Source organism: Salmo salar, chromosome ssa10 (genome assembly GCF_905237065.1).
Source record: "Salmo salar chromosome ssa10, Ssal_v3.1, whole genome shotgun sequence".
NCBI lineage: Eukaryota > Metazoa > Chordata > Actinopteri > Salmoniformes > Salmonidae > Salmo > Salmo salar.
Window position 1 is genome coordinate 73311316 of NC_059451.1, and position 27320 is coordinate 73338635.

Sequence of the window (27320 nt, forward strand, 5' to 3'; positions counted from 1 at the left end):
TCCAAAAAATAAAGGGAACACTTAAACAACACAATGTAACTCCAAGTCAATCACACTTCTGTGAAATCAAACTGTCCACTTAGGAAGCAACACTGATTGACAATAAATTTCACATGCTGTTGTGCAAATGGAATAGACAACAGGTGGAAATTATAGGCAATTAGCAAGACACCCCCAATAAAGGAGTGGTTCTGCAGGTGGTGATGTTTTGGTCACTTTTGAATGCTGGCGGTGCTTTCACTCTAGTGGTAGCATGAGACGGAGTCTACAACCCACACAAGTGGCTCAGGTAGTGCAGCTCATCCAGGATGGCACATCAATGCGAGCTGTGGCAAGGAGGTTTGCTGTGTCTGTCAGCGTAGTGTCCAGAGCATGGAGGCGCTACCAGGAGACAGGCCAGTACATCAGGAGACGTGGAGGAGGCCGTAGGAGGGCAACAACCCAGCAGCAGGACCGCTACCTCTGCCTTTGTGCAAGGAGGAGCAGGAGGAGCACTGCCAGAGCCCTGCAAAATGACCTCCAGCAGGCCACAAATGTGCATGTGTCTGCTCAAACGGTCAGAAACAGACTCCATGAGGGTGGTATGAGGGCCCGACGTCCACAGGTGGGGGTTGTGCTTACAGCCCAACACCGTGCAGGACGTTTGGCATTTGCCAGAGAACACCAAGATTGGAAAATTCGCCACTGGCGCCCTGTGCTCTTCACAGATGAAAGCAGGTTCACACTGAGCACATGTGACAGAGTCTGGAGACGCCATGGAGAATGTTCTGCTGCCTGCAACATCCTCCAGCATGACCGGTTTGGCGGTGGGTCAGTCATGGTGTGGGGTGGCATTTCTTTGAGGGGCCGCACAGCCCTCCATGTGCTCACCAGAGGTAGCCTGACTGCCATGAGGTACCGAGATGAGATCCTCAGACCCCTTGTGAGACCATATGCGGTGCGGTTGGCCCTGGGTTCCTCCTAATGCAAGACAATGCTAGAACTCATGTGGCTGGAGTGTGTCAGCAGTTCCTGCAAGAGGAAGGCATTGATGCTATGGACTGGCCAGCCCCTTCCCCAGACCTGAATCCAACTGAGCACATCTGGGACATCATGTCTCGCTCCATCAACCAACGCCACATTGCACCACAGACTGCCCAGGAGTTGGCGGATGCTTTAGTCCAGGTCTGGGAGGAGATCCCTCAGGAGACCACCCGCCACCTCATCAGGAGCATGTTCAGGCGTTGTAGGGAGGTCATACAGGCACGTGGAGGCCACACACACTACTGAGCCTCATTTTGACTTGTTTTAAGGACATTACATCAAAGTTGGATCAGCCTGTAGTGTGGTTTTCCACTTGAATTTTGAGTGTGACTCCAAATCCAGACCTCCATGGGTTGATAAATTGGATTTCCATTGATTATTTTTGTGTGATTTTGTTGTCAGCACATTCAACTATGTAAAGAAAAAAGTATTTAATAAGATTATTTCATTCATTCAGATCTAGGATGTGTTATTTTAGTGTTCCCTTTATTTTTTTGAGCAGTGTATATTTGGAAATAAGTGTATTTTCAAATACAAATATTTAAATACTCCATGCATTTGAACCCAGGTGTGTTTAGTCCTAGGGGTATTTGAAATGCATTTGGAAATAATTTTTCAACAATCAAATAAAATTGTATTTATTTGTCACATTTGCCGAATACAATAGGTGTAGACCTTACTGTGAAATGCTTACTTACAAGCCCTTAACCAACAATGCAGAGTAAGAAAATGTTAATTAAACAAAAGTAAAAAAAAAAGTAACACAATAAATTAATAACCAGGATATATACAGGGAGTCGATGTGCGGGGGTACGGGTTAGTCGAGGACATTGAGGTCATATGTACATGTAGGTAGGGGTAAAGTGACTATGCATAGACAGAGTAGCAGAAGCGTAAAAAAGGGGTCCAATGCAAATAGTGCGGGTAGCCATTTGATTAACTGTTCTATTGACCTAGACTTGGCGCTCCGGTATGGCTTGCCTTGCGATACCAGAGAGAACAGTCTATGACTAGGGCCTTCTTCTGACACCGCCTGGTATAGAGGTCCTGGATGGCAGGAAGCTTGGCCCCAGTGATGTACTGGGCCGTACGCACTACCCTCTGTAGCGGATGCGGAGCAGTTGCCATACCATGCGGTGATGCAACCAGTCAGGATGCTCTCGATGGTGCATCTGTAGAACTTTTTGAGGATCTGAGAGGGAAAAGGCGTTGATGTGAACTCTTTACGACTGACTTGGTGTGGTTGGACCACTACAGCCCCGCCGATGTGAATGCGGGCATGCTCGGCCCTCTTTATCCTGTAGTCCACGATCGGCTCCTTTGTCTTCCTCAGGTTGAGGGAGAAGTTTTTGTCCTGGCACCCCACTGCGAATTGGAGTGGGTCTATGTTTTATGGGATGATGGTGTTGTGAGCCATCGCCAGCCTTTCAAAGCACTTCATGGCTACAGACGTGAGTGAGGTCGGTTGTCATTTAGGCAGGTTACCTTGGCGTTCTTGGGAACAGGGACTTTGGATGTCTGCTTGAAACATGTTGGTATTACAGACTCGGTCAGGGAGAGGTTGAACATTTCAGTTAGACACTTGCCAGTTGGTCAGCGCATGCTCGGAGTACACATCCTGGTAATCCGTCTGGCCCTGCATCCTTGTGAATGTTGACCTGTTTAAAGGTCTTACTCATATCGGCTACAGAGAGCCTAATCACACAATCTGGCTGGGATATGTACGTATGGTCACTGTGGGGACGGCGTCATCAATGCACTTATTGATGAAGTGGTGACTGATTTGGAAGAATCCCGGAACATATTCCAGTCTGTGCTAGCAAAGCAGTCCTGTAGTTTAGCATCTGCGTCATCTGACCACTTGCGTATTGAGTGAGTCACTGGTGCTTCCTGCTTAAATTATTGCTTGTAAGCAGGAATCAGGAGGATAGAATTATGGTCAGATTTGCCAAATGGAGGGCGAGCTTTGTACGAGTCTCTGTGTGTGGAGTAAAGGTGGTCTAGTTTTTTTCCCTCTGGTTGCACATGTGACACGCTAGTAGAAATTAGGTAAAACAGATTTAAGTTTGCCTGCATTAGCCTCTTCTTCTGCCAGGCCTCTTCTGGGAAACATAAGATATTATAGTTTTTAATGTCCCATTGATAGGATAGTCTCGAACGGAGCTCATCCAGTTTATTCTCCAATGATTGCACACTGGCCAATAGGACGGATGGTAGAGGTGGGTTACCCACTCGTAGACTAATTCTTACAAGGCACCCAGATATGCACCCCTTGTATCAGTGTCTCCTCTTCATTCGAATGACAGGGATTTGGGCCTGGTCCGGGAGCAGCAGTAAATCCTGTGCGTCCAACTAATTAAAAAAAATCTTTGTAAAGCGGTAACACACCCATTATAACAGGGATCTAATAAGAACTCGGGCTCAGACAATGGACAAAGACAGTGTGGGACCAACTGCAGCACAGTGATGAGTATCTATAATAACAACTGATCCTAGATCAGTGGCACTGAGCCTCAGACCGTGGTCACAGGTGGCACTGCAACTCACAGTGGGTGCAGCTTGTTGACGGCCTCGTCCTCGTGGGTCCTCTGCAGGTCTAGCTGGATCTTCTTCATCAAGGGCAGGCAGTAGGCCTGGGCAATGTCCATCTTTTCTGGCTTATTGATGCCATACTCCTGGAGAGAGAAACAGAAAAATGCATGCTCAAAGGTATGTTTTCAGGAAATGATTTGGCCTTTAAATAAGCTTCAACTTAAAGATGTTACTTTGGTTGATCATTTTCTGACAGGTTCCTAAAACAGTAATTTCATAGCCAGGCTTACTGTACTTGAAGGGATAGCAAAGTAAGCTTAGTCGGCATTACGCATTTAAAAAAAGGAAATGATAAGGAGTAAGAAAGAACCATCTTGAGCCATAATCATCCTCAGAGACTGAGGGGACGGGAGTCTAAAGTAACACGCTTGTCAAAAATCCTTCCCTCTGTGCGTGTTCACGTTTCTCTATCCAACCAGGAGCAAAGAAATGTTCATAAGTCATGCTCCCCACTTAGGTCTAGACAACTGACATAGTCCCCGTTTGCGCAGGTAAACGTGAACGTGTGGGTATTCGTCTCCCCCCCCCCCCACCTGAGGTATGACGATGTCGGCCAGGGCACGGGACAGCCTGAACAGCTCCAATGTGTCCTCCAGGCCCAGCGTGGAGTTGTGCTGCGTGTCGTACTTCACACAGTCGTAGATGTCTGGGATCTTACTGATGTCGTAGCGGCCGCTCTTATTCCGGAAGTCCCTTTCCAGCTTGGACCAGCGTTGCAGCATCAGCTCCAGGGTCTCACTGTGGTACAGCTGCAGGTCTGGGAACAGGAAAGGACTTAGTTTACATTAAAAAAAACAATCCCACCACCAAGTGCACTCTGTACACTACGTTGACATCAGCAAACCGCTCGACCACACGACACCATACACGTGGTCTGCAGTTGTGAGGCCAGTTGGACGTACTGCAAAACTAGCTAAAACGATGTTGGAGGCGGCTTATGGTAGAGAAATGTACATTCAATTCTCTGGCAACAGCTCTGGTGGACATTCCTGCAGTCACCATGCCAATTACACGCACCCTCAAAACTTGAGACATCTGTGGAAAGGTGTTGTGTGACAAAACTGCACATTTTAGACTGGCCTTTTATTGTCCCCAGCACAAGGTGCACCTGTGTAATGATCATGCTGTTAAATCATCTTCTTGATATGTCACAACTGTCAGGTGGATGGATTTTCTTGGCAAAGGAGAAATGCTCACTAACAGGGATAAACAAAGTTGTGCATAACATTTGAGAGAAATATGATTTTATATTTCTGGGATCTGATATTTCAGCTCATGAAACATGGGACCAACCCTTCACATGTAGCATCTATATTTCTGTTCAGTGTATATCACATTAGCAAGATGTAAACAAAACTGGAGACACCTAGTCATTTTTGGAGGTATATTTTTGACACGACGGCATTCCGATAGCTAGCAAAAGAGTGTAGGAGTGGTAGATAACTAACCGTCAATAACTTCTCTATCTAATGGAGGTAAAACAATTCACTTATTTACAGTTGGCTAGTTAGCTACCGCACCGCTCTTTGGTAGCAAATGTAACAGTGAATTCAAACCTGGAAACCTATCTCCACTAATGTTTACATTTTGACCTATTAGGAATGGGTCAAAAAGTCTTACATTGGACAATAAAGTATTTCAATTCCATTCAATTCTAAGCAGGCTGGGCAGAGAACAGACCTGCAGATTTGGGGTCCTCGAGCCTTTTACGGATCTGGGAGGTGAGTCTCTGGATGAGGGCGTAGACCTGGTCACACGTCCTCACTGGGTTCCCTATGATCTTCATGGAGTTGACCAGAGAGGGGCTGCCAGTAGGGGCCAGCTGCAGCACATAGTCACACGCTATTACAGTGGTACAAATCATGCAGAACTTAATGAAACTGTGCAATGCCAGTGTTGGTATCCATAACAGGTAGTGTTGAAATGTTATGTGAGACTCTGGAGACTGACAGCAATGGCATGATCAGTTGAAGGCGGTACAGTAAGGAATGGATAAGAAACAGGATGGTAGATTAAAAATAATCAAATCTAAAAAAACACTTTAAGGACTGCTCAAGTTGATGGAATTGTCAATGGAGCCTCACAACAGTGTAAGAGTGTAACGGGTGACCATTTCAGTCATAGTTTACTAAACGCCAGCAGTTATAATACATTATGATGTAGTTATTGTATCATGTATTGAAATACTAGTCATGAGCATCTCATAATGATTCTTCGTTGAATGCATATTATTATTATTATTATTATTGGCTCATTCATGCTTATTATAACTATTAAGGCATTACACCTGCAGGCTTTTTTAAAATTGAACCTTTATTTAACTATGCAAGTCAGTTAACGAACAAATTGTTATTTTCAATGACAGCCTACACCCGGACGACGCTGGTCCAACACTGAGATGCAATGCCTTAGCCCGGTGCGCCACTCGGGAGCCCCGAGTTAAATGTTAACCATTTCAAAAAAATAGCTTTCCTCCTATGGCCTTTCCAACAACGATTGGGTGGGTAGAAGTGGTCTCGATGAAGGAATATACAGACTGTACCTTTTGGTAGTCTGCCTCAGTGAAGTCCTGGTCTTTCTGCATGATCTCATGGAGGCGTGCCTTCACCCTCTGCTGGCAATCGGTCAGAGACTCACTGTCGCTGTCCAGCATGCCGTTCATGTTGGCACTCTTCACCATCTGCACCAGGATGGGAGTCAGCTCCCCCTCCAGAGCCAGCAGACCCTACACAATAAGACAGTTATGAGATATACACGTGCACACACACACACACGAGCGGAACAATATGTTCTGTACACAGAAAGTGTTCATACATGCAAAGGGAGAGATGTATTGACACTGAACACAAACGAAAGGAACCAGGCTTTCATATACAGTGAGCATGCATCACACACACGGTACTGTAAACATACCTTCGCAAAAGCGGCAGCGGTCATCTGTACACGGCCTTCGTCTGAAGCGTAGATCTTGAGGTCGTGGCGGTAGGTACTGTGTAAACGAAGCAGACCACAGCCAGGGAAACCGGCATAGTCCCCTACAGGGTCACACACACACACACACACACACACACACACACACACACACACACACACACACACACACACACACACACACACGAACATCAGGCTTACAGGACATCACAGAGGAAGGGAGAGCGAGAACAAATGGTGCCTGCCAGAAGAGGCTGGTGAGAGAAGTTCTAGGAGGATGAGCTCATTGTAATGTCTGGAATGGAATTATTGGGAACGAGTCAAACATGTGGGTTCCATATTTTTGACCTGTTTGATACCGTTCCTAATAATTCCATTCCAGACATTACAATGAGCCCGTCCTCCTATAGCTCCTCCCACCAGCCTCCTCTGGTGCACGCCGACGTAACAGCACAGACTGTGTGTGCACAAAAACATATAGGTAGTATATATCTGCAGTTGATGAGGGAGGAAACAGTGTTATTTGGTGACAAAAAAATAAATAATAAATAAAACAAATATCGCTCAACTGGATTCTGTTCACCTGAAAAGGAAGGAAAGCAAGTCCTTCACATCTCATACCTGGGAAGAAAAATGGTTAAAAACACATGGAATGTGGTCGAAATCCTTAACTAAACAACTCAGTTATCATGCTCGTTTTCGTTTGGAAGTGAAACCGAAGCTAGGTTGCTGGCTTTTCTCAGACAAACAATTCCAACCCATGGAGAATTGCCAAGAGCATTGTTAGTATGAGATGATCCGCAATCACTGAACGGCTTCAAAACTTGCCGAGTCATGAAACTGCGTTTGCAGATGACCAAACAACTTTGCGTCCTTGGATCGACGGATCACCTCAAAAGGACCCTTTCACACAAACCTACAGCAAAATACATATCGTTCCTATGATAAAACCCAAACCTCCCAAGGTTCCCAGGTTAGCCAGTGGAATGGGTGAGTAGTGTAATGAGGACGATGCAGTTTGAATGTATCCATTCGTGACAGTTAACAGCGGGAGCAAAGTCCAAACCCTTCTTACCAATAAGAGACTCGAAGCCAAGGCGCCTGCGGCTACCTTCTAGTATACAGTGCAAGAGGTAAGAAGACAAGAGCAGAATTAACAGAAAAAGTACACTAGGAGACCGTACTCTAAACACTCCTTGTTTTTTTTGTGGTAATGTTCACCCATTTTCTCCCCAATTTCGTGGTATCCAATTGGTGGTTAGTCTTGTCCCGTCGCTGCAACTCCTGTATGAACTCGGGAGAGGCTAAGGTCGAGAGCCGTGCGTCTGACGAAACACAACCCCGCCAAGCCGCACTGCTTCTTGACACATGCTCGCTTAACCCCGGAAGCCAGCCGCACCAATGTGTCGGAGGAAACGCCATACAGCTGGTGACCGAAGTCAGCGTGCATGGGCCCGGCCGCCACAAGGAGTCGCTAGAGCGCGATGGGACAAGGACATCCCAGCCGGCCAAACCCTCCCCTAACCCGGACGACGCTGTGCCAATTGTGCGCCGCCTCATAGGTCTCCCGGTTGCGGCCGGCTGCGACACAGCCCGGGATCAAACCCGGATCTGTAGTGAGGCCTCCAGAGATTAAGTGCCTTAGACCGCTGCGCCACTCGGGAGGCCCTGGTACAAAAAAATATATATATAAATAATTTTTTAAAAGCATAGCAAGAAGATGGAAAAAAATTATATTATATTTATATATATAAATAAATAAAGATCGGCCCGCCATATAGTCATCTAAAAATAAGTCACTTTCCACTTAGTTTGCTGGGCTTTGCTTGGAAGAGTAGTTTCATCATGCATGGTCTAGTGTAGGTAGTATAAACATTATTTAGAAAGCATACATGGGAAAGCCTAATGCAAATATAGTGATGTTACTACAGTACCTTGGGATTAGAACATTACAATAAACCTGGGTATGAAAATGACACTAGGCAGGAAGGGGAGAGTGGACCTCCCTTGTACATTTGGTAACAATTCAAAATACAAAAAATATATTTAAAAATCCTCATGTGTAAAACACAATCTGGACTCAAAGATTTTGCTTGACTAATGAATAAGACCTGGCAAATTCCATGTTGAATAATCCTGCAGTGAGTTTGTGCTTAGCGTTTCATTTTTGTTAGAAATTGAGTGTGATTAACAATCATCTTAACAAGACAGTGCATCTTCTAAAATGCCCATATGACATTTTCAGGAAGAGAGAAAGCAACAAGCTTTTATTCAGAAAATCAGACTCTTCCACTGAACCTAAAACAAAACGTGTCAATGACACCCAGTATGTTAAGAACAGTAACACGTGAGGTCATGGTAGAGAGCCTTTGGAGGAGGTGAAATCAGAGTGTAAATGTCAAGTGCAAAGAAAGGTGTGTCCACCAAGAACATGTTTGTCTTTGTTTGAGATTGGATTCCCCTTCAGCAATGAGAAAGGCAGGCAGAAGTGATGCTGGGACAAATCCTCACCAGATCAGAACGCGTAATTTGAGACTTACAAATCTCCCATTGACCTCAATTCATGATTTACTAAAAACTGAGTTAAGCACATGGAGTTAGCCTTTGGGACATTGTGTAAAGTCCTGAGTTTTTCCTGACCTTGTGACTTCACAAAGAGAAATTAGGGGCTCTATAAATGTGTTACTGTATGTTGGGACAGACAGAATACGCAGAGACATTTTCTTATCAATCACTTTACAGCTTTATCTACATGTAATTCAACTGCTTTTTATAGCAGTAGTTGAATTGATTTACATTGAAACCAGAGGTGCTTTTTGTTTCAAATTATTTGGGTTTGACTAAATTGTGCCCATACAAACTTCCATCTAGCCCTAGGTCAGTATATAGAAGTAGTATACAGTACAGTGTAGTGGTGAGGCGTGTCCAGTAGTAGAGTACTGTACCTTGTCCTCCAGGGTACATGCAGCGGAAGGCCCTCCCCAGCTCCTCAGCCTGTACTCTGCCTGCCGGGGTCAGCTCCCCTCCCCACTTCAACACCAGCAGCAGAGATGGACCCTCCTTCGGACCTTCTGTACAACAATAATACACATACACGCACACACACCTGCATTAGGTCCTGCAGTTAAATCACAAAAAAAAGCAGAAAGGTCACGTGCATGTCAAAAGTACACTACATGACCAAAAGTATGTGGACACCTGCTCGTCGAACATCTCATTCCAAAATCATAGGCATTAATATGGAGTTGGGTCCACCTTTGCTGCTATAACAGCCTCCAATCTTCTGGGAAGGCTTTCCACTAGATGTTGGAACATTGCTGCGGGGACTTGCTTCCATTCAGCCGCAAGAGAATTAGTGAGGTCGGGCAATAATGTTGGGCGATTAGGCCTGGCTCGCAGTCAGCGATCCAATTCATCCCAAAGGTGTTCGATGGGGTTGAGGTCAGGGCTCTGTGCAGGCCAGTCAAGTTCTTCCCCACCGATCTCGAGAAACCAGGACCTCACTTTGTGCACGGGGGCATTGTCATGCTAAAACAGGAAAGGTTCTTCCCCAAAACTATTGCCACAAAGTTGAAAGCACAGAATTGTCTAGAATGTCATTGTATGCTTTAGCGTTAATATTTCCCTTCAATGGAACTAAGGGGCCTAGCCCAAACCATGAAAAACAGACCCAGACCATTATTCCTCCTCCAAACTTTACAGTTGGCGCTATGCATTGGGACAGGTAGCGTTCTTCTGGCATCTGCCAAACCAGATAATTCCGTTGGACTGCCAGATGGTGAAGCCTGATTCATCAGAGAACGTGTTTCCATTGCTCCAGAGTCCAATGGCGGCTAGCTTTACATCACTCCAGCCGACGCTTGGCATTGCACATCTTAGGCTTGTGTGCGGCAGATCGGCCATGGAAACCCATTTTAAGAAGCTCCAGATTAACAGTTATTGTGCTGACGTTGCTTCCAGAGGCAGTTTGTGAAGAAAAACTATTTTTACGAGCTACGAGCCTCAGTGGTCCTGTTCTGTGAGCTTGTACGGCTTACCACTTCACGACTGAGCCATTGTTGCTCCTAGATATTTCCACTTCACAATAACAGCACTTAGTTGACCGGGGCAGCTCTAGCAGGGCAGAAATTTGACGAACTGACTTGTTGGAAAAGTGGCATTCTATTGGATCAAGGTGCAATGTTGAAATTCACTGAGCTCTTCAATAAGGCCATTCTACTGCCAATGTTTGTCTATGGAGATTGCGTGGGTGTGTGCTCGATTTTAAACACCTGTCAGCAATGGTTGTGGCTAAATTGCCATATCCACTCATTTGATGGGGTGTCCACATACTTTTGTATATACAGTTGAAGTCGGAAGTTTACATACAAGTTTTAATGACTCCAACCTAAGTGTTTTTCAACCACTCCACAAATTTCTTGTTAACAAACTATAGTTTTGGCAAGTTGGTTAAGACATCTACTTTGTGCATGACAAGTAATTTTGCCAACAATTTTGTTACAGACAGATTATTTCACTTATAATTCATTGTATCACAATTCCAGTGGGTCAGAAGTTTACATACATTAAGTTGACTGTGCCTTTAAACAGCTTGGAAAATTCCAGAAAAGGATGTCATGGCTTTAGAAGCTTCTGATAGGCTAATTGACAACATTTGAGTCATTTGGAGGTGTACCTGTGGATGTATTTCAAGGCCTACCTTCAAACTCAGTACCTCTTTGCTTGACATCATGGGAAAATCAAAAGAAATCAGCCAAGACTTCAGAAAAAGAATTGGAGACTTCCACAAGTCTGGTTCATCCTTTGGAGCAATTTCAAAACGCCTGAAGGTACCACGTTCATCTGTACAAACAATAGTACGCAAGTATTAACACCATGGGACCACGCAGCCGTCATACCGCTCAGGAAGGAGACGTGTTCTGTCTCCTAGAGACTAATGTACTTTGGTGCAAAAAGTGCAAATCAATACAAAGGACCTTGTGAAGACGCTGGAGGAAACAGGTACAAAAGTATCTATATCCACAGTAAAACGAGTCCTATATCGACATAACCTGAAAGGCCGCTCCGCAAGGAAGAAGCCACTGCTCCAAAACCGCCATAAAAAAGCCAGACTACAGTTTGCAACTGCACATAGGGCCAAATAGCGTACTTTTTGGAGAAATGTCCTCTGGTCTGATGAAGCAAAAATAGAACATAATGACCATCATTATGTTTGGAGGAAAAAGGGGGATGCTTGCAAGCCGAAGAACACCATCCCAACCGTGAAGCACGGGGGTGGCAGCATCATGTTGTGGGGGTGCTTTGCTGCAGGAGGGACTGGTGCATTTTCCAAAATAGATGGCGTCATGAGGAAAATTATGTGGATATAATGAAGCAACATCAAGACATCAGTCAGGAAGTTAAAGCTTGGTCGCAAATGGGTCTTCCAAATGGACAATGACCCCAAGCATACTTCCAAAGTTGTGGAAAAATGGCTTAAGGACAACAAAGTCAAGGTATTAGAGTGGCCATCACAAAGCCCTGACCTCACTCCTATAGAAAACTTGTGGGCAGAACTGAAAAAGTGTGTGTGAGCAAGGAGGCCTACAAACCTGACTCAGTTACACCAGCTCTGTCAGGAGGAATGGGCCAAAATTCACCAAACTTATTGTGGGAAGCTTGTGGAAGGCTACCCGAAAGGTTTGACCCAAGTTAAACAATTTAAACGCAATGCTAGTGTAACCGATGTGAAATGGCTAGTTAGTTAGCGGTGGTGCGCGCTAATAACGGTTCAATCGGGTGATGTCACTCGCTCTGAGACCTGAAGTAGTTGTTCCCCTTGCTCTACAAGGGCCGCGGCTTTTGTGGCGCGTTGGGTAACGATGCTTCATGGGTGACTGTTGTTGATGTGTGCAGAGGGTCCCTGGTTCAAGCCCAGGTTGGGGCGAGGAGAGGGACGGAAGCTAAACTGTTACACTTTAATTAGTATTTGGTAGTGTATGTAAACTTCTGACCCACTGGGAATGTGATGAAAGAAATAAAAGCTGAAATAAATCATTCTCTACTATTATTCTGACATTTCACATTCTTAAAATAAAGTGGTGATTCTAACTGACCTAAGACAAGGAATTGTTACTAGGATTAAATGTCAGGAATTCTGAAAAACTGAGTTTAAATGTATTTGGCTAAGATGTATATAAACTTCCGACTTCAACTGTATAGTGTATGTGTAATCATGAACATGACCAGATATAGTGTAAGGTTGTGACTCCCTACCTTCTTCCTCACTGGAGGCTTTGGGCTGTCCGTTGGGCAGGTACGTGAGCTGCACTTTCCTGTTGATGCCTGAGAAATGCCCATACCTGGAAGACACACGGGGTATCTTCACTTAATGAAGCTCCAGTCATCATTATACATGTACAGTACACACACAAACCCAGACATGTGACATGTCAAGACCAGCATTGAACTCAACTCCAATCTAAATCTGTCAAGTCAGGAAGTACATTTAAAAAGACCCACATTTTAAAAATATAAATATTTTCTTGGATTGAATTCAATTATTTATTGGACTGAATTTCAATTAATCTCCTGATTTTGACCTTCTTTTTTTTTAATTTCATGGAATTGACTCCAACCTTGGACACGTTTAATTTCAGAACCATGGTTGAGAACAGAAAACAGTCTCCCACCAGCTTCAAACGCTAGCTAGCAGGTGCTCAGTCTGTCAGTCAATAAGTTGCTAGTTAGGCTAAACTAGCTGCCTACCATGTTTCTGGAAACATGTTTTGGGTTGTTTTGTGTGTGAATTTTGGACACCCGCTGTCACTGTGTGTCACTATTAATCCCTCATGTGCCATAATAGCGCTGTCCTTTTGAACGTGACAGGCTTCTGTTTAAAGTGCATAGCACTCAGGGGTGAAAGACGACACCATTGGAATTCCACCCACCCGATTGGGTAAAATTGTCTCTCGGCCTCCACTGTGGTTTGCGATACAGTGCTGTGGCAATACTGCGCTATGTAACAGCAGCTGTTCAATGCACCGGCTATGATAATAATTTAGCATATCCGCCACTAATAGAAACATACTGTCCTCTAATAGGAAAACGATTAGGAGTCCTTGGGACAAACATGTAGTATGACAAGACTTACAGACCAAGTACATGACGGCCCCGTGATGGAAAATGGATTTGATAGGCGATACCATCAGTGTTTACGACTGATCCTGGATTCCCCATTGCCCACAGCTTTAGGCCCTACGCACACAGATCAAATGCGTAACGAGGACCTGCTCCAACAGACAATGAGTATGTTTACATGCACAGGAATAATTCGATATTAAAACGAATTACGGCAGTAGGCAGATTATGCAAAAGTCATGTAAAACACCTTAAATTTGTTTATCATAATCGGCGTAAGGTCAATTTCTAAATAAGCATACGCCAATTGAAACCTGGTTTTCGGCGCAATCTTTCGAAATTACTAAACAGTTTAAAAAAAAGGGGCATTCCAGCGGTGTATTTCATCTAATCTACCTGAGCCAGCACAGGTAGCGCAAACCTCCCTCTTTAGTGCGAGTGAAGTGAGTTTGGAACAATTGAATGTATGAATCTTAGAAGTAGTTTTCACATGCAAACTTTATATATGTCCCGACTCAAATACGTTTACCAAAAATAACAGTGACTGTGGTAGAAAGTTTATTTTAATTGTTGATTTTCGGGAATTTCTCAGAGTGCCATCAGGTAGCCTTATTTCAGATGTGTCCATGTAAACAGGATTATTAGGGAAATCGTTCTTGCAAAGAATTGAAACATTTTAATCAAACCATTATATTAATCTGATTATCCACAAAAATCACGCTGTGTGCATGTAACCGTACTCAACTACATTGTGTCTGTTAAAGTCCTGTCTCTGACTGGGCCACTCAAGGACATTGAGACTTGTCCTGAAGCCACTCCAGCGTTGTCTTGGCTGATGCTTAGGGTCTTTGTCCTGTTGGAAGGTGAATCTTCACCCCAGTCTGAGGTCCTCAGCGCTCTGGAGCAGGTTTTCATAAATAATCTCTGTACTTTGCACTGTTCATCTTTTCCTCGATCTTGACTAGTCTCCCAGTTCCTGCCATTGAAAAAAATCCCCACAGCAAGATGCCGCCACCACCACGCTTCATCGTAGGGATAGTGCTAGGTTTCAAGCCAAAGAGTTCAATCTAGGTTTTATCAGACCAGAGAATCTTGTTTCTCATGGTCTGAGTCTCTGCAGAGACCTGAAAATAGCTGTTCAGCAACGCTCCCCATCCAACCTGACAGAACTTGAGAGGATCTGCAGAGAAGAACGGGAGAAACTCCCCAAATACAGGTGTGCCAAGCTTGTAGCGTCATACCCAAGAAGACTCGAGGCTGTAATCGCTGGCAAAGGTGCTTCAAAAGTACTGTGTAAACGGTCTGAATACTTACGTAAATGTAATATTTCAGTTTTTAAATCTGTAAACATTTCTAAAAACCTTAGTCATTATGGGGTATTGCATGTAGATTGATGAGAAGAAAAAAAAATGTCATCAATCTTAGAGTAAAGCTGTAATGTAACAAAATGTGGAATGTACAAAACAAACTTTAAATGAATAAATAAATATACATTACCAGTCAAAAGTTTGGACACCTACTCATTCAAGGGTTTTGCTTTATCTTGACTATTTTCTACATTGTAGAATAATAGTGAAGACATCAAAACGATGAAATAACACATATGGAATCATTTAGTAACCAGAAAAAGGGTTAAACAAATCAAAATATATTTTATATTTGATTTTCTAAGTAGCCACCCTTTGCCTTGATGATAGCTTTGCACACTCTTGGCATTCTCTCAACCAGCTTCATGAGGTAGTCACCTGGAATGCATTTCAATTAACAGGTGTTCCTTGTTAAAAGTTAATTTCTTAATCCATTTGAGCCAATCAGTTGTGTTGTGACAAGGTAGGGGTGGTTTACAGATATATTTTATTATATATTTTATTAACCTTTTTAGTAGGAAAGTCAGTTAAGAACAAATTCTTACTTACAATGACAGATAGCCCTATTTGGTAAAAGACCAAGTCCATATTATGGAACAGCTCAAAATATGCAAATAAATTACAGTCCATCATTACTTTAAAAGACATGAAGGTCAGTCAATATGGAAAATGTCAAGAACTTTTCTTCAACTTCAGAGGATGAATTGATTAGAGTTAACTGCATCTCAGATTGCAGACCAAATAAAAGTAACAGACAACAACATCAACTGTTCATAGGAGAATCAGGCCTTCATGGTCAAATTGCTGCAAAGAAACCACTATCATCTCTGTACTTTGCTCTGTTAATCTTTCCCTCGATCCAGACTAGTCTCCCTGTCACTGAAAAACATCCCCACAGCATGCTGCTGCCACCACCATGCTTCACCATAGGGATGGTGCCAGGTTCCCTCCAGATGTGACGCTTGGCATTCAGTCCAAAGAGTTCAATCTTGGTTTCATCAGACCAGAGAATCTTGTTTCTCATGGTCTGATAGTCTTTTAGGTGCCTTTAGATAAACTCCAAGCAGGCTGTTATGTGCCTTTTTTACTGAGGAGTCGCTTCCATCTGTCACCTCCCTGACCAAGGCCCTTCTCCCCTGATTGCTCAGTCTGGCTGAGCAGCCAGCTCTTGGAAGAGTCTTGGTAGTTCCAGACTACTGAATGATGCAGGCCACTGTGTTCTTGGGGACATTCAACGCTGCAGCATTTTTGGGTACCCTTCCCCAGTTCTGTGCATTGACATAATCCTATCTCAGAGCTCTACAGACACAATTCCTTCGACCTCATGGCTTGGTTTTTGCTCTGACATGTACTGTCAACTATGGGACCTTATATAGACAGGTATGTGCACCTTTTCAAATCATGTCTAATCAATTGAATTTACCACAGGTGGACTCCAATCAAGTTGTAGAAACAAGGACGATCAATGAAAACAGGATGCAACTGAGCTAAATTTCGAGTCTCATAGCAAAGAGTTTGAATACTTATGTAAATAAGGTATCTTTTTTTTCTTCGCTTTGTCATTATTTTGGTATTGTGTTTATACGTAAAAAAAAAAAATTCTATCCATTTTAAAATAAGGCTGAAACAAAATGTGGACAAAAGTCAAGGGGTCTGAATACTTTCCGAATGCACTGTTATATATATATATATATATATATATATATATACAGTACCAGTCAAAAGTTGACACTCATTCAAGGGTTCTTTATTTGTACTATTTTCTACATTGTAGAATAATAGTGACGACATCAAAACTATGAAATAACACATATGGAATCATGTAGTAACCAAAAGTGTTAAATAAAAACATTTATATTTGAGATTCTTCAAAGTAGCCACCCTTTGCCTTGATGACAGCTTTGTACACTCTTGGCATTCTCTCAACCAGCTTCACCTGGAATGCTTTTCCAACAGTCTTGAAGGAGCTCCCACATATGTTGAGCTGCTGGCTGCTTTTCCTTCACTCTGCGGTCCAACTCATCCCAAACCATCTCAATTGGGTTGAGGACGGGGGATTGTGGAGGCCAGGTCACCTGATACAGCACTCCATCGCTCTCCTTCTTGGTCAAATAGCCCTTACACAGCCTGGAGGTGTGTTGGGTCATTGTCCTGTTGAAAAACAAATTATAGTCCCACTAAGCGCAAACCAGATGGGATGGCATATCGCTGAAGAATGCTGTGGTAGCCATGCTGGTTAAGTATGCCTTGAATTCTAAATCAATCAGACAGCATCACCAGCAAAGCACCCCCACAACATCACACTTCCTCTTTCATGCTCCACGGTGGGAAGCACACATGCGGAGATCATCCGTTCACATACTCGGCGTCTCACAAAGACACGGCAGTTGGAACCAAAAATCGCAAATTTGGACTCAGACCAAAGGCCAGATTTCCACCGGTGTAATGTCCATTGCTCGTGTTTCTTGGCCCAAACAAGTCTCTTCTTATTATTGGTGGCCTTTAGTCATGGTTTCTTAGCAGAAATTCGATCAAGAAATCCCACAAATTTACTTTTAACAAGGCACACCTGTTAATTGAAATGCATTCCAGGTGACTATCTCATTTAGCTGGTTGAGAAAATGCCAAGAGTGTGCAAGACTTTTGACTAGTACTCTGTGTGTGTATATACAGTTGAAGTCAGAAGTTTACATACACTTAGGTTGGAGTCATTAAAACTCATTTTTCAACCACTCCACAAATTTCTTGTTAACAAACTATAGTTTTGGCAAGACGGTGAGGACATCTACTTTGTGCATGACAAGTAACTTTTCCAACAAATGTTTACAGACAGATTATTTCACTTATAATTCCCTGTAGCATAATTCCAGTGGGTCAGAAGTTTACATACACTAAGTTGACTGTGCCTTTAAACAGCTTGGAAAATTCCATAAAATGATGTCATGGCTTTAGAAGCTTCTGATAGGCTAATTGACGTCAATTGGAGGTGTACCTGTAGATGTATTTCAAGGCCTTTCCTTCAAACTCAGTGCCTCCTTGCTTGAAATAATGGGAAAATCAAAAGAAATCAGCCAAGACCTCAGAAAAAAAATGGTAGACTTCCACAAGTCTGGTTCGTCCTTGGGAGAAATTTCCAAACACCTGAAGGTACCACGTTCATCTGTACAAACAATAGTACGCAAGTATAAACACCATGGGACCACGCAGCCGCCATACCGCTCAGGAAGAAGATGCGTTCTGTCTCCTAGAGATGAACGTACTTTGGTGCGAAAAAAGTGCAAATCAATCCCAGAACAACAGCAAAGGACCTTGTAAAGATGCTGGAGGAAACAGGTACAAAGTATCTATATCCATAGTAAAACGAGTCCTATATCGACATAACCTGAAAGGCCGCTCAGCAAGGAAGAAGCCACTGCTCCAAAACCGCCATAAAAAAGCCAGACTACGGTTTGCATCTGGACATGGGGACAAAGAATGTACTTTTTGGAGAAATGTCCTCTGGTCTGATGAAACAAAAAAAGAACTGTTTGGCCATAATGACCCTGATTATGTTTGGATTAAATACTAGGATTAAATGTCAGGAATTGTGAAAAACCGAGTTTAGATGTACTTGGCTGAAGTGTATGTAAACTTCCGACTTCAACTGTATATTTTTCAAACATACTGAAATGACTCTGGGCCTTTGTATTTGATCCAACCAAGAATGTTGTCCTTGGTTATTGTCAATGAGGTGCTAATGGTAACTGGTTAATATGCAATCCCATACCATTATCAACGGGCTCAAACAGTAAGCCTACATATAGTACACGGAGGATGAGAAGAGTGAGGAGGAGGGCGAAGGGATAATGAGAGGAATTACAGGGCAACTTTCAGAACGACATGCATTGCAGACAACAAAGCACTCTCCCAAACGCACGCGGACACACGCACACTGTTGTGTCTAGTGTTCCCTGATTCTAAGTTCAGTATAACATCCCTCATCATTCTGAATAGGGGTTAATGGTAGCAGTGGTTACAGTGAGTGCCGGAGAACAAGGAGGAGTGAACCTCTTCCTTTAAAGGGACAGGGGGGGGGAAAGGTGCGTACTGAGTGTCATTCAAGCTGGATTCCCTTTGGAGAGAGAAAGGAGGGAGGAAAAGAGATAGGGAGAAAAAGAGTTAGAAACGAATGGAGGAGGGGAGTGTTCACAAAGTAAATGTGAACGTTACTAGGCTAGAGTGTGCTTAGTGAATAAGGCTAATTCAATCTGTGTATTGGGCTACAGACACACACAGCAATGACGCAGGTTTCTACACCAACGCATCATAGACACAGCATGGTTGATAAAATGGACAGATCAGGGCATGATGTGTGCGTACGTGTGTGTGTGGCCATAACCCAGCCATAAGCGTCTCACTCACATCTCCAGGACAGTCTTGAGCTGCTCCAGTTTACCCTTCTTCTCCTCGATCTCACAGTCTGTGTGCTGGCCCAACTCAGCCAGTAGGAGCCGGGCAATGTCCAGCACCTCCTATACACACACAAACACACACGACTGACATCAGTCAATCAAACTAATTTGTCAAAGTGCTTAACAGCAACCAAAGCCTTAACCACTACAAAGAGCAAGCGAAGGCAACAGTGGCCCGGAAATACTTCCAGATGGAAGAAACATTGAAAAACTGGATTAGAAGTAGAGGCCATATATAGCACTACCATATTGTCGTAAATAGAGTTCCCCTCAACAGAGGAACACACTGCAGGTTCCTGTGTTACAGGCAAAGAAGAGATACTTGGACTGACCTGTAGCTGTTTGGGCTTCTTCAATTTCAGTTTCCCTGACTTATACCCTCCGTACTTCTCAAACAGCTCAAAGAATCTGAAAAAGACACAACGGATACAACATTGAGACACAACAGGACTGGGGAAGGTGAATTACAAGTTGTATTTGTTATATGACGTTAATCAGAAAAAAAAAGTCATTAAACGGCATGTGTCAAATTCTGTCCACTGGGAATGGGGAGAGACGGCGTTTGGGGAGCAGGAAGATGTATCCACTGGGAATGGGGAGAGGTGGCGTTTGGGGAGCAGGAAGATGTATCCACTGGGAATGGGGAGAGGGGGCGTTTGAGGAGCAGGAAATGGGAAGATGTACAGACTCACAGAGGGTGTCTGACTTCCATCTTCATTTTCTGTTTGGGGGTGCGGTCTCCGTGGCGGATGATGGCGATGACACAGCGTAGCTCCATCCTGTGGGACAGGTGACATTAGGGTTGCAAAGCGTTGGACAACTTACCAAAGTTACTGGAATACTCAGTAATTAACAGATAATTTATACTTGAAAAACACACACACATACAGTTGAAGTCGGAAGTTTACATACACTTTAGCCAAATACATTTAAACTTTTTTTGTTTTTACATTTAACGTTTTTCACAATTCCTGACGTTTAATCCTTGTAAAAATTCCCTGTCTTAGGTCAGTTAGGATCACCACTTTATTTTAAGAATGTGAAATTGTCAGAATAATAGTGGAGAGAATGATTTATTTCAGCTTTTATTTCTTTCATCACATTCCCAGTGCGTCAGAAGTTTACATACACTCAATTAGTATTTGGTAGCATAGCCTTTAAAATGTTTAACTTGGGTCAAACGTTTCTGGTAGCCTTCCACAAGCTTCCCACAATAAGTTGGGTGAATTTTGGCCCATTCCTCCTGACAGAGCTGGTGTAACTGAGTCAGGTTTGTAGGCATCCTTGCTCGCACACGCTTTTTCAGTTCTGCCCACCAATTTTCTATAGGGTTGAGGTCAGTGCTTTGTGATGGCCCCTCCAATACCTTGACTTTGTTGTCCTTAAGCCATTTTGCCACAACTTTGGAACTATGCTTGCGGTCATTGTCCATTTGGAAGACCCATTTGCGACCAAGCTTTTAACTTCCTGACTGATGTCTTGAGATGTTGCTTCAATATATCCACATAATTTTCCTGCGTCATGATGCCATCTATTTTGTGAAGTGTACAAGTCTCTCCTGCAGCAAAGCACCCCCACAACATGATGCTGCCATCCACGTCCTTTACGGTTGGTATGGTGTTCTTCGGCTTGCAAGCATCCCCCTTTTTCCTCCAAACATAACAATGGTCATTATGCCAAACAGTTCTATTTTTGTTTCATCAGACGAGAGGACATTTCTCAAAAAAGTACAATCTTTGTCCCCATGTGCAGTTGCAAACCGTAGTCTGGCTTTTTTATGGCGGATTTGGAACAATGGCTTCTTCCTTGCTAAGTGGCCTTTCAGGTTATGTCAATATAGGACTCGTTTTACTGTGGATATAGATATTTTTGTACCCATTTCCTCCAGCATCTTCACAAGGTCCTTCACTGTTGTTCTGGGATTGATTTGCACTTCTTGCACCAAAGTACATTCATCTCTAGGAGACAGAACGCGTCTCCTTCCTGAGCGGTATTACGGCTGTGTGGTCAACTTTGTGTATGTAAACCTCTGACCCACTGGAGTTGTGATACAGTGAATTATAAGTGAAATAATCTGTCTGTAAAAAATTTGTGGAAAAATTACTTGTGTCATGCACAAAGTAGATGTCCTAACCGACTTGCCAAAACTATAGTTTGTTAACAAGAAATTTGTGGAGTGGATGAAAAATGACTTTTAATGACTCCGACCTAAGTGTATGTAAACTTCCGACTTCAACTGTATTTATATACATAAACTCAGCAAAAAAAGACGCATCCCTTTTTCAGGACCGTCTTTCGATAATTCGTAAAAATCCAAGTAACTAAACAGAACTTCATTGTAAAGGGTTTAAACACTGTTTCCCATGCTCGTTCAATGAACCATAAACAGTTAATGAACATGCACCTGTGGAACGGTCGTTAAGACACTAACAGCTTACAGACGGTAGGCAATTAAGGTCACAGTTATGACAACTTAGGACACTAAAGAAGCCTTTCTACTGACTCTGAAAAACACCAAAAGAAAGATGCCCAGGGTCCCTGTTCATCTGCGTGAACGTGCCTTAGGCATGCTGCAAGGAGACATGAGGACTGCAGATGTGGCCAGGGCAATAAATTGCAATGTCCGTATTGTGAGACGCCTAGGACAGCGCTACAGGGAGACAGGACGGACAGCTGATCGTCCTCGCAGGGGCAGACCACGTGTAACACCTGCACAGGATCGGTACATCTGAACATCACACCTGCAGGACAGGTAGAGGATGGCAACAACAACTGCCCGAGTTACACCAGGAACGCACAATCCCTCCATCAGTGCTCAGACTGTCCGCAATAGGCTGAGAGAGGCTGGACTGAGGGCTGATGGTCGAGGGCTGAGGGGTGATGGTCGGATTCACATTTATCGTCGAAGGAATGAGCGTTACACCGAGGCCTGCACTCTGGAGCGGGATCGAGGTGGAGGGTCCGTTATGGTCTGGGGCGGTGTGTCACAGCATCATTGGACTGAGCTTGTTGTCATTGCAGGCGATCTCAACTCTGTGCATTTCAGGGAAGACATCCTCCTCCCTCATATGGTACCCTTCCTGCAGGCTCATCCTGACATGACCCTCCAGCATGACAATGCCACCAGCCATACTGCTCATTCTGTGAATGATTTCCTGCAAGACAGGAATGTCAGTGTTCTGCCAGCGAAGAGGCCAGATCTCAATCCCATTGAGCACGTCTGCAACCTGTTGGATCGGAGGGTGAGGGCTAGGGCCATTCCCCCCAGAAATGTCCGGGAACTTGCAGGTGCCTTGGTGGAAGAGTGGGGTAACATCTCACAGCAAGAACTGGCAAATCTGGTGCAGTCCATGAAGAGGAGATGCACTGCAGTACTTAATGCAGCTGGTGGCCACACCAGATACTGTCTGTTACTTTTGAGTTTGACCCCCCCTTTGTTCAGAGAAACATTATTCCTTTTCTGTTAGTCACATGTCTGTGGAACTTGTCTGTGGAACTTGTCTCAGTTGTTGAATCTTGTTACGTTCATACAAATATTTACACATGTTAAGTTTGCTGAAAATAAACGCAGTTGACAGTGAGAGGATGTTTCTTTTATTGCCGAGTTTACACACACACACACTACATGTTTTATATCTGTGTCAATACTGTCCATGAGTCTCTAGTGGATAGACCATATGGTTAACAACGGCATTATTATCAAATAATTCCACAAATCTTCCAACTATTTACTTTCAACTATATGTTGAACACTTTTGTGTTTAATACATGATTCCATGTGTGTTATTTCATAGTTTTGATGTCTTCCCTATTATTCTACAATGTAGAAAACAGTAAAAAAATTCAGAAAAACCATAGAATGAGTAGGTGTCCAAACGTTTGACTGGTACTGTATATTACATGCGATAAGGCCATACTGAGGGCCAGAGATAATTCCAGACAATCTGTGATAATCTGAAGTACCCAAAAAGGCCACTAGAAGTCATGTTATAAAATTCCCCCAAAAACCTTGAAAGTTATCACATGCTGGTAGTTTACTGGTAAACTTAGAAAGCTTCCAGTAATGTACCCTCCCTTTGCAACTCTAGGTGACATTATTGATTTGTTTATTGTATTCATCCTTTATTTAGTCAGTAGAAATCCTGAAAAGGGTAAAAAAAAAATACATATGCAAATGGTTATGGAAAACAGTGTTACACCTGGTATGAAGCAGGGTCCTCTAGGAATACGTGACTCAAGACTGTTAGCCCAATGAGCTAAAGCCTAGGAGTTCACTGCGGGAGCTAACACAAGTCTTCAAGTTTCAAGAGAGGTTAGCCATCACGTGAGCATAGTTCACTAAACCACCTCTGTTAGACGACCTCTAGTAGAGATAAGCAGGAAGAGGAGAGAGAAGAGCAGGAAAAGGAGGAGAAAGAAGCAGGAGGCAGAAAGGAGGAAGAAAATGAGAAGAGTACTCACATAGTTCCTGAGGTGGTGGGGACTATAGGTATGTCCTCAGCCTCCATGGGGATGGACCAGGGGATGTGAAACTGAGGGGCCAGCTCTCGCATCACCATGTTCCTGTGGGGGGGGACAACCAATGGAGTGAGCTAGAGCAGTGTTTGGGTTTTGAAAACAAATAGAGCACGAGTTTGGATCCTGTCCAATTCAAGGAATGACATATGGCTTTAGATACCTAGCTGATCCTTGAGTGTCAAAGTGTAAATCAGGGGTTAAGCTGTAAGGAAGACCGATAGTTGACACCTCAGCATGACAGCTAGCCGCACCTACCCCAAGACCTTGGCACAGTCGTCATAGTACTTCATGGAGTTCTTCACAAAGCTGAAGCCATTGACGTCACAGACGAATGAGTGGCCATTCGCTCTCAAGAGGTCGAAGCCACACACCGTTTGCTGGGAGTGGAAGAATGCGTCAGTCAGCCACTGAATGTAGCCAATCAAGTCAAGTGCTTCTTAAAGTTGCAATATGCAGAAAATCGCTTGGCCATTTCCTGGTTGCAAAAATGTGAATAGTTTGTCTAATTTCAGTCTATGTGACAAAACAAGCAAGAGAATCATGTGTAGAGAATCGAGGTACCATCTAAACCACTGTGAAATATCGTTTTCAATAAGCAAAAATATTGCATTTTCAGCTGTTTGAAGCTGGTGTACAAAACCAAAAGTAAAAGACGCAAAAGCATAGGAATAGCACAGATCTACTGCTTAGACTGAGAATGACGTTCTATAACTCACATTTCTATGTGAATTTGGTCAGATCGCCCAAATGTTTAAAGACGGCTCCTACCTTCATCTTCTTTTATTCATCTGCACTGATCTGAAAACACATCAGTTGCTTTCACCTATCCAGCTCCTGCACAATCGTTGCAGATGAAGGAAATAAGACGAGGTGGAGGAGAGGAACCACCTTCAGACTATTGGGATAGTTTAAAAAGTTACGGCTTCAGGTTGATTTGGAGAGAAGGCAAACACAGAGTGGTCTGATTGGTTGAAAAGCCTCACCTTGAAGGCCAGGCAGACCTTGCGGGCCACCAGTTTCTCCATGGCGGTGAGCATGACGGGGTAGCGGATCTCCTTCCCCTCGCTGTCCCGCTCCACCTTACCGTCCAGGGCCGGGGACTTCCTTGCCTCAGCATGGGCATAGTCAGGACCCACTGTGTACACCTGGCATGACATCTTATTATACACACAGTCAGGTCCCAGTGTTCACCTGATATCATATACATACTAGCGGTACTTCGCCCTCACGGGCAGTAAATCATTCGATATTAATAATTTGTTTGATTTGCATCAAACACCTTTTTGGTCTCTGGATAGGCTATACCAGTATTCTCACCTCCCGAGCATTTTAAAAACTCCCATAGGCCTATTTCCACTGAGATCATTGTTCATTGTGCACTTGTTCTCTCTTTAAAAATTCTGTTGGCCTACCATGGGGCGGCAGGTAGCCTAGTGGTTAGAGCGTTGGACTAGTAACCGGGAAGGTTGCAAGATCGAATCCCCGAGCTGACAAGGTAAAAATCTGAACAAGGCAGTTAACCCACTGTTCCTAGGCCATCATTGAAAATAAGAATTTGTTTTTAACTGACTTGTCTAGTTAAAGAAAGGTCAAATATTTTTTTAAATACAGTAGGACTAACATTTCCCCCCCCCCCTTGTGCCGATAACATTTTCAGATGGTGGCACCAGCCTACGATCACGGCCACGTAATAGAACAAAAATAAGAATCATGCTATGAAGTCATTCACACTGCTATTGCCATGGTATGATTCAAGAAATAATTTGTTACATCTAACAGGTCCAAGCTGGAGACGAGAAGACACAGCTCACACACCAGCATACACTTAATATGATACCTTGACATCAGTGCCGTCCGTTGGCATGAACTCCTCGTATATGTAGGAGCCAGTCTTCCTCACACAGCTCTCTGGGGAGTACACACTGCTGCGGCTCCCTATCTACAGGAGAGAGGGGATCATTCATATACTTATGAGAGCGCTTGATTCCGCCGGACAGATGGGTGGGGTTTGCACTTTTGGGACTATTCCATTGGTTTCATTCTGTCAGGCAAGACCAATCAAGTGCAGCTAAAATATTTCAAATGAGGGCTAAACGTTTGATGTACCGAGTGTGTATAATTTGAGTATCAGACCTTTCTGTACGGCATGGCTCCTAAAGCTTCCGCCCCTCCACTATCATTTCAACAGCATGACCCATTTGAAGCCAACTGCACCTCCCTAGTCCCTCAGTACCTTTCTGAAGAGTCTCTGGCTGCCCCCTCCAGCTGAGGTGGGGTAGTAGATGTAGACATTGTGGTCCTCTGCGCACACGGGCTTCTCCACAAAGGGCTTGGGGAACACCTCCCCGTTCACCTCCACATGATCCTCCCCCTCGACAAGGTTACATTCTGGGAGGCAGACACACCACAGTCATTTAGAGACAGAGTTCAAATCAGGGCCTAAAAAGCACACTTGAAGGAATGCCCCATTCCAAATTGGACTATAAACCCTATTCATAGGCAGAATTTAGATCTGAAAGGATTGGGCAGGTGTTAATGATATGGTAATAGCCTTCATCTTCAATAGGCTAGGCCTACAACTATGCGACCCTTGAAAGCAGCGGTCACCAACCTTTCGTGAACCCGTCAATTCTGGTCTTCATTTTGACAGTTTGTTGCAAAAGTGCTATAATTTTGGTATTTTAGTAGTACATCTAGCTCTTTTTGCCCCTAGCTGGATCAACTCCACTGAAATCATGACGTAGAGGCACCTTGAGAAAGTTCCTCTACGTCATCTCATGAGATGGGTTCGGTATGAAATACACCCCCTTCTAGATGTGCTGGGTGGTACCACCTCAAGGTTTACTATGAAAGCAGGTGACAGCATGCCTTATTTGGCAATGGTCTTGGTTAGTGGAGAAGGCAAATATATTTTTTGCAAGATGCTTCCTTGACTAGACTACTGACGTTACACAAAATTCAAAAAGCCAGTAAGGCACATTACCACGTATGACCAAATTCAACGTTTTTGCTTGCCGTTTCATACGCAGCTCTGCTTTTACGAAGAAGGGGGGAAAAAACATGTAGGCTACGAGGATTATACGTTTATAGTCTTAGCTCCATCCATCGTAACAAGAAATAGATGACAATCGGCATGTCAACAAGTATTTTTCCCTAACCACTGACTGATTGGTGGCAGTCCGTTAAAACAGGTTGCTGATAGTTCAATGGTTGGGAGTATCATTTTTATTTTTCAAATCCTTTATTTACAATATTCATCCTGTGCCCACACACCTCTACCTCTGAAAAGTGAAAGCATACCTGTGAGAGGGTTCGGCCT

At 43.7% G+C, this 27320-nt stretch overlaps 1 protein-coding gene across 1 annotated transcript in view; it reads right to left on the reverse strand.

Annotated features, from left to right (window-relative positions):
• Window positions 1–27320, reverse strand: part of LOC106561102 (inositol hexakisphosphate and diphosphoinositol-pentakisphosphate kinase 1) — a 73927-nt gene that overhangs the window by 33846 nt on the left and 12761 nt on the right. Inside the window, 15 exon segments of the mRNA XM_014124745.2 lie at window positions 3571–3698; window positions 4149–4372; window positions 5296–5437; window positions 6158–6340; window positions 6529–6650; window positions 9492–9617; window positions 12802–12887; window positions 19434–19543; window positions 19816–19891; window positions 20176–20262; window positions 23945–24046; window positions 24257–24378; window positions 24985–25146; window positions 25839–25940; window positions 26235–26389. Of these exon segments, the coding sequence (XP_013980220.1) occupies window positions 3571–3698; window positions 4149–4372; window positions 5296–5437; window positions 6158–6340; window positions 6529–6650; window positions 9492–9617; window positions 12802–12887; window positions 19434–19543; window positions 19816–19891; window positions 20176–20262; window positions 23945–24046; window positions 24257–24378; window positions 24985–25146; window positions 25839–25940; window positions 26235–26389 (1927 nt within the window).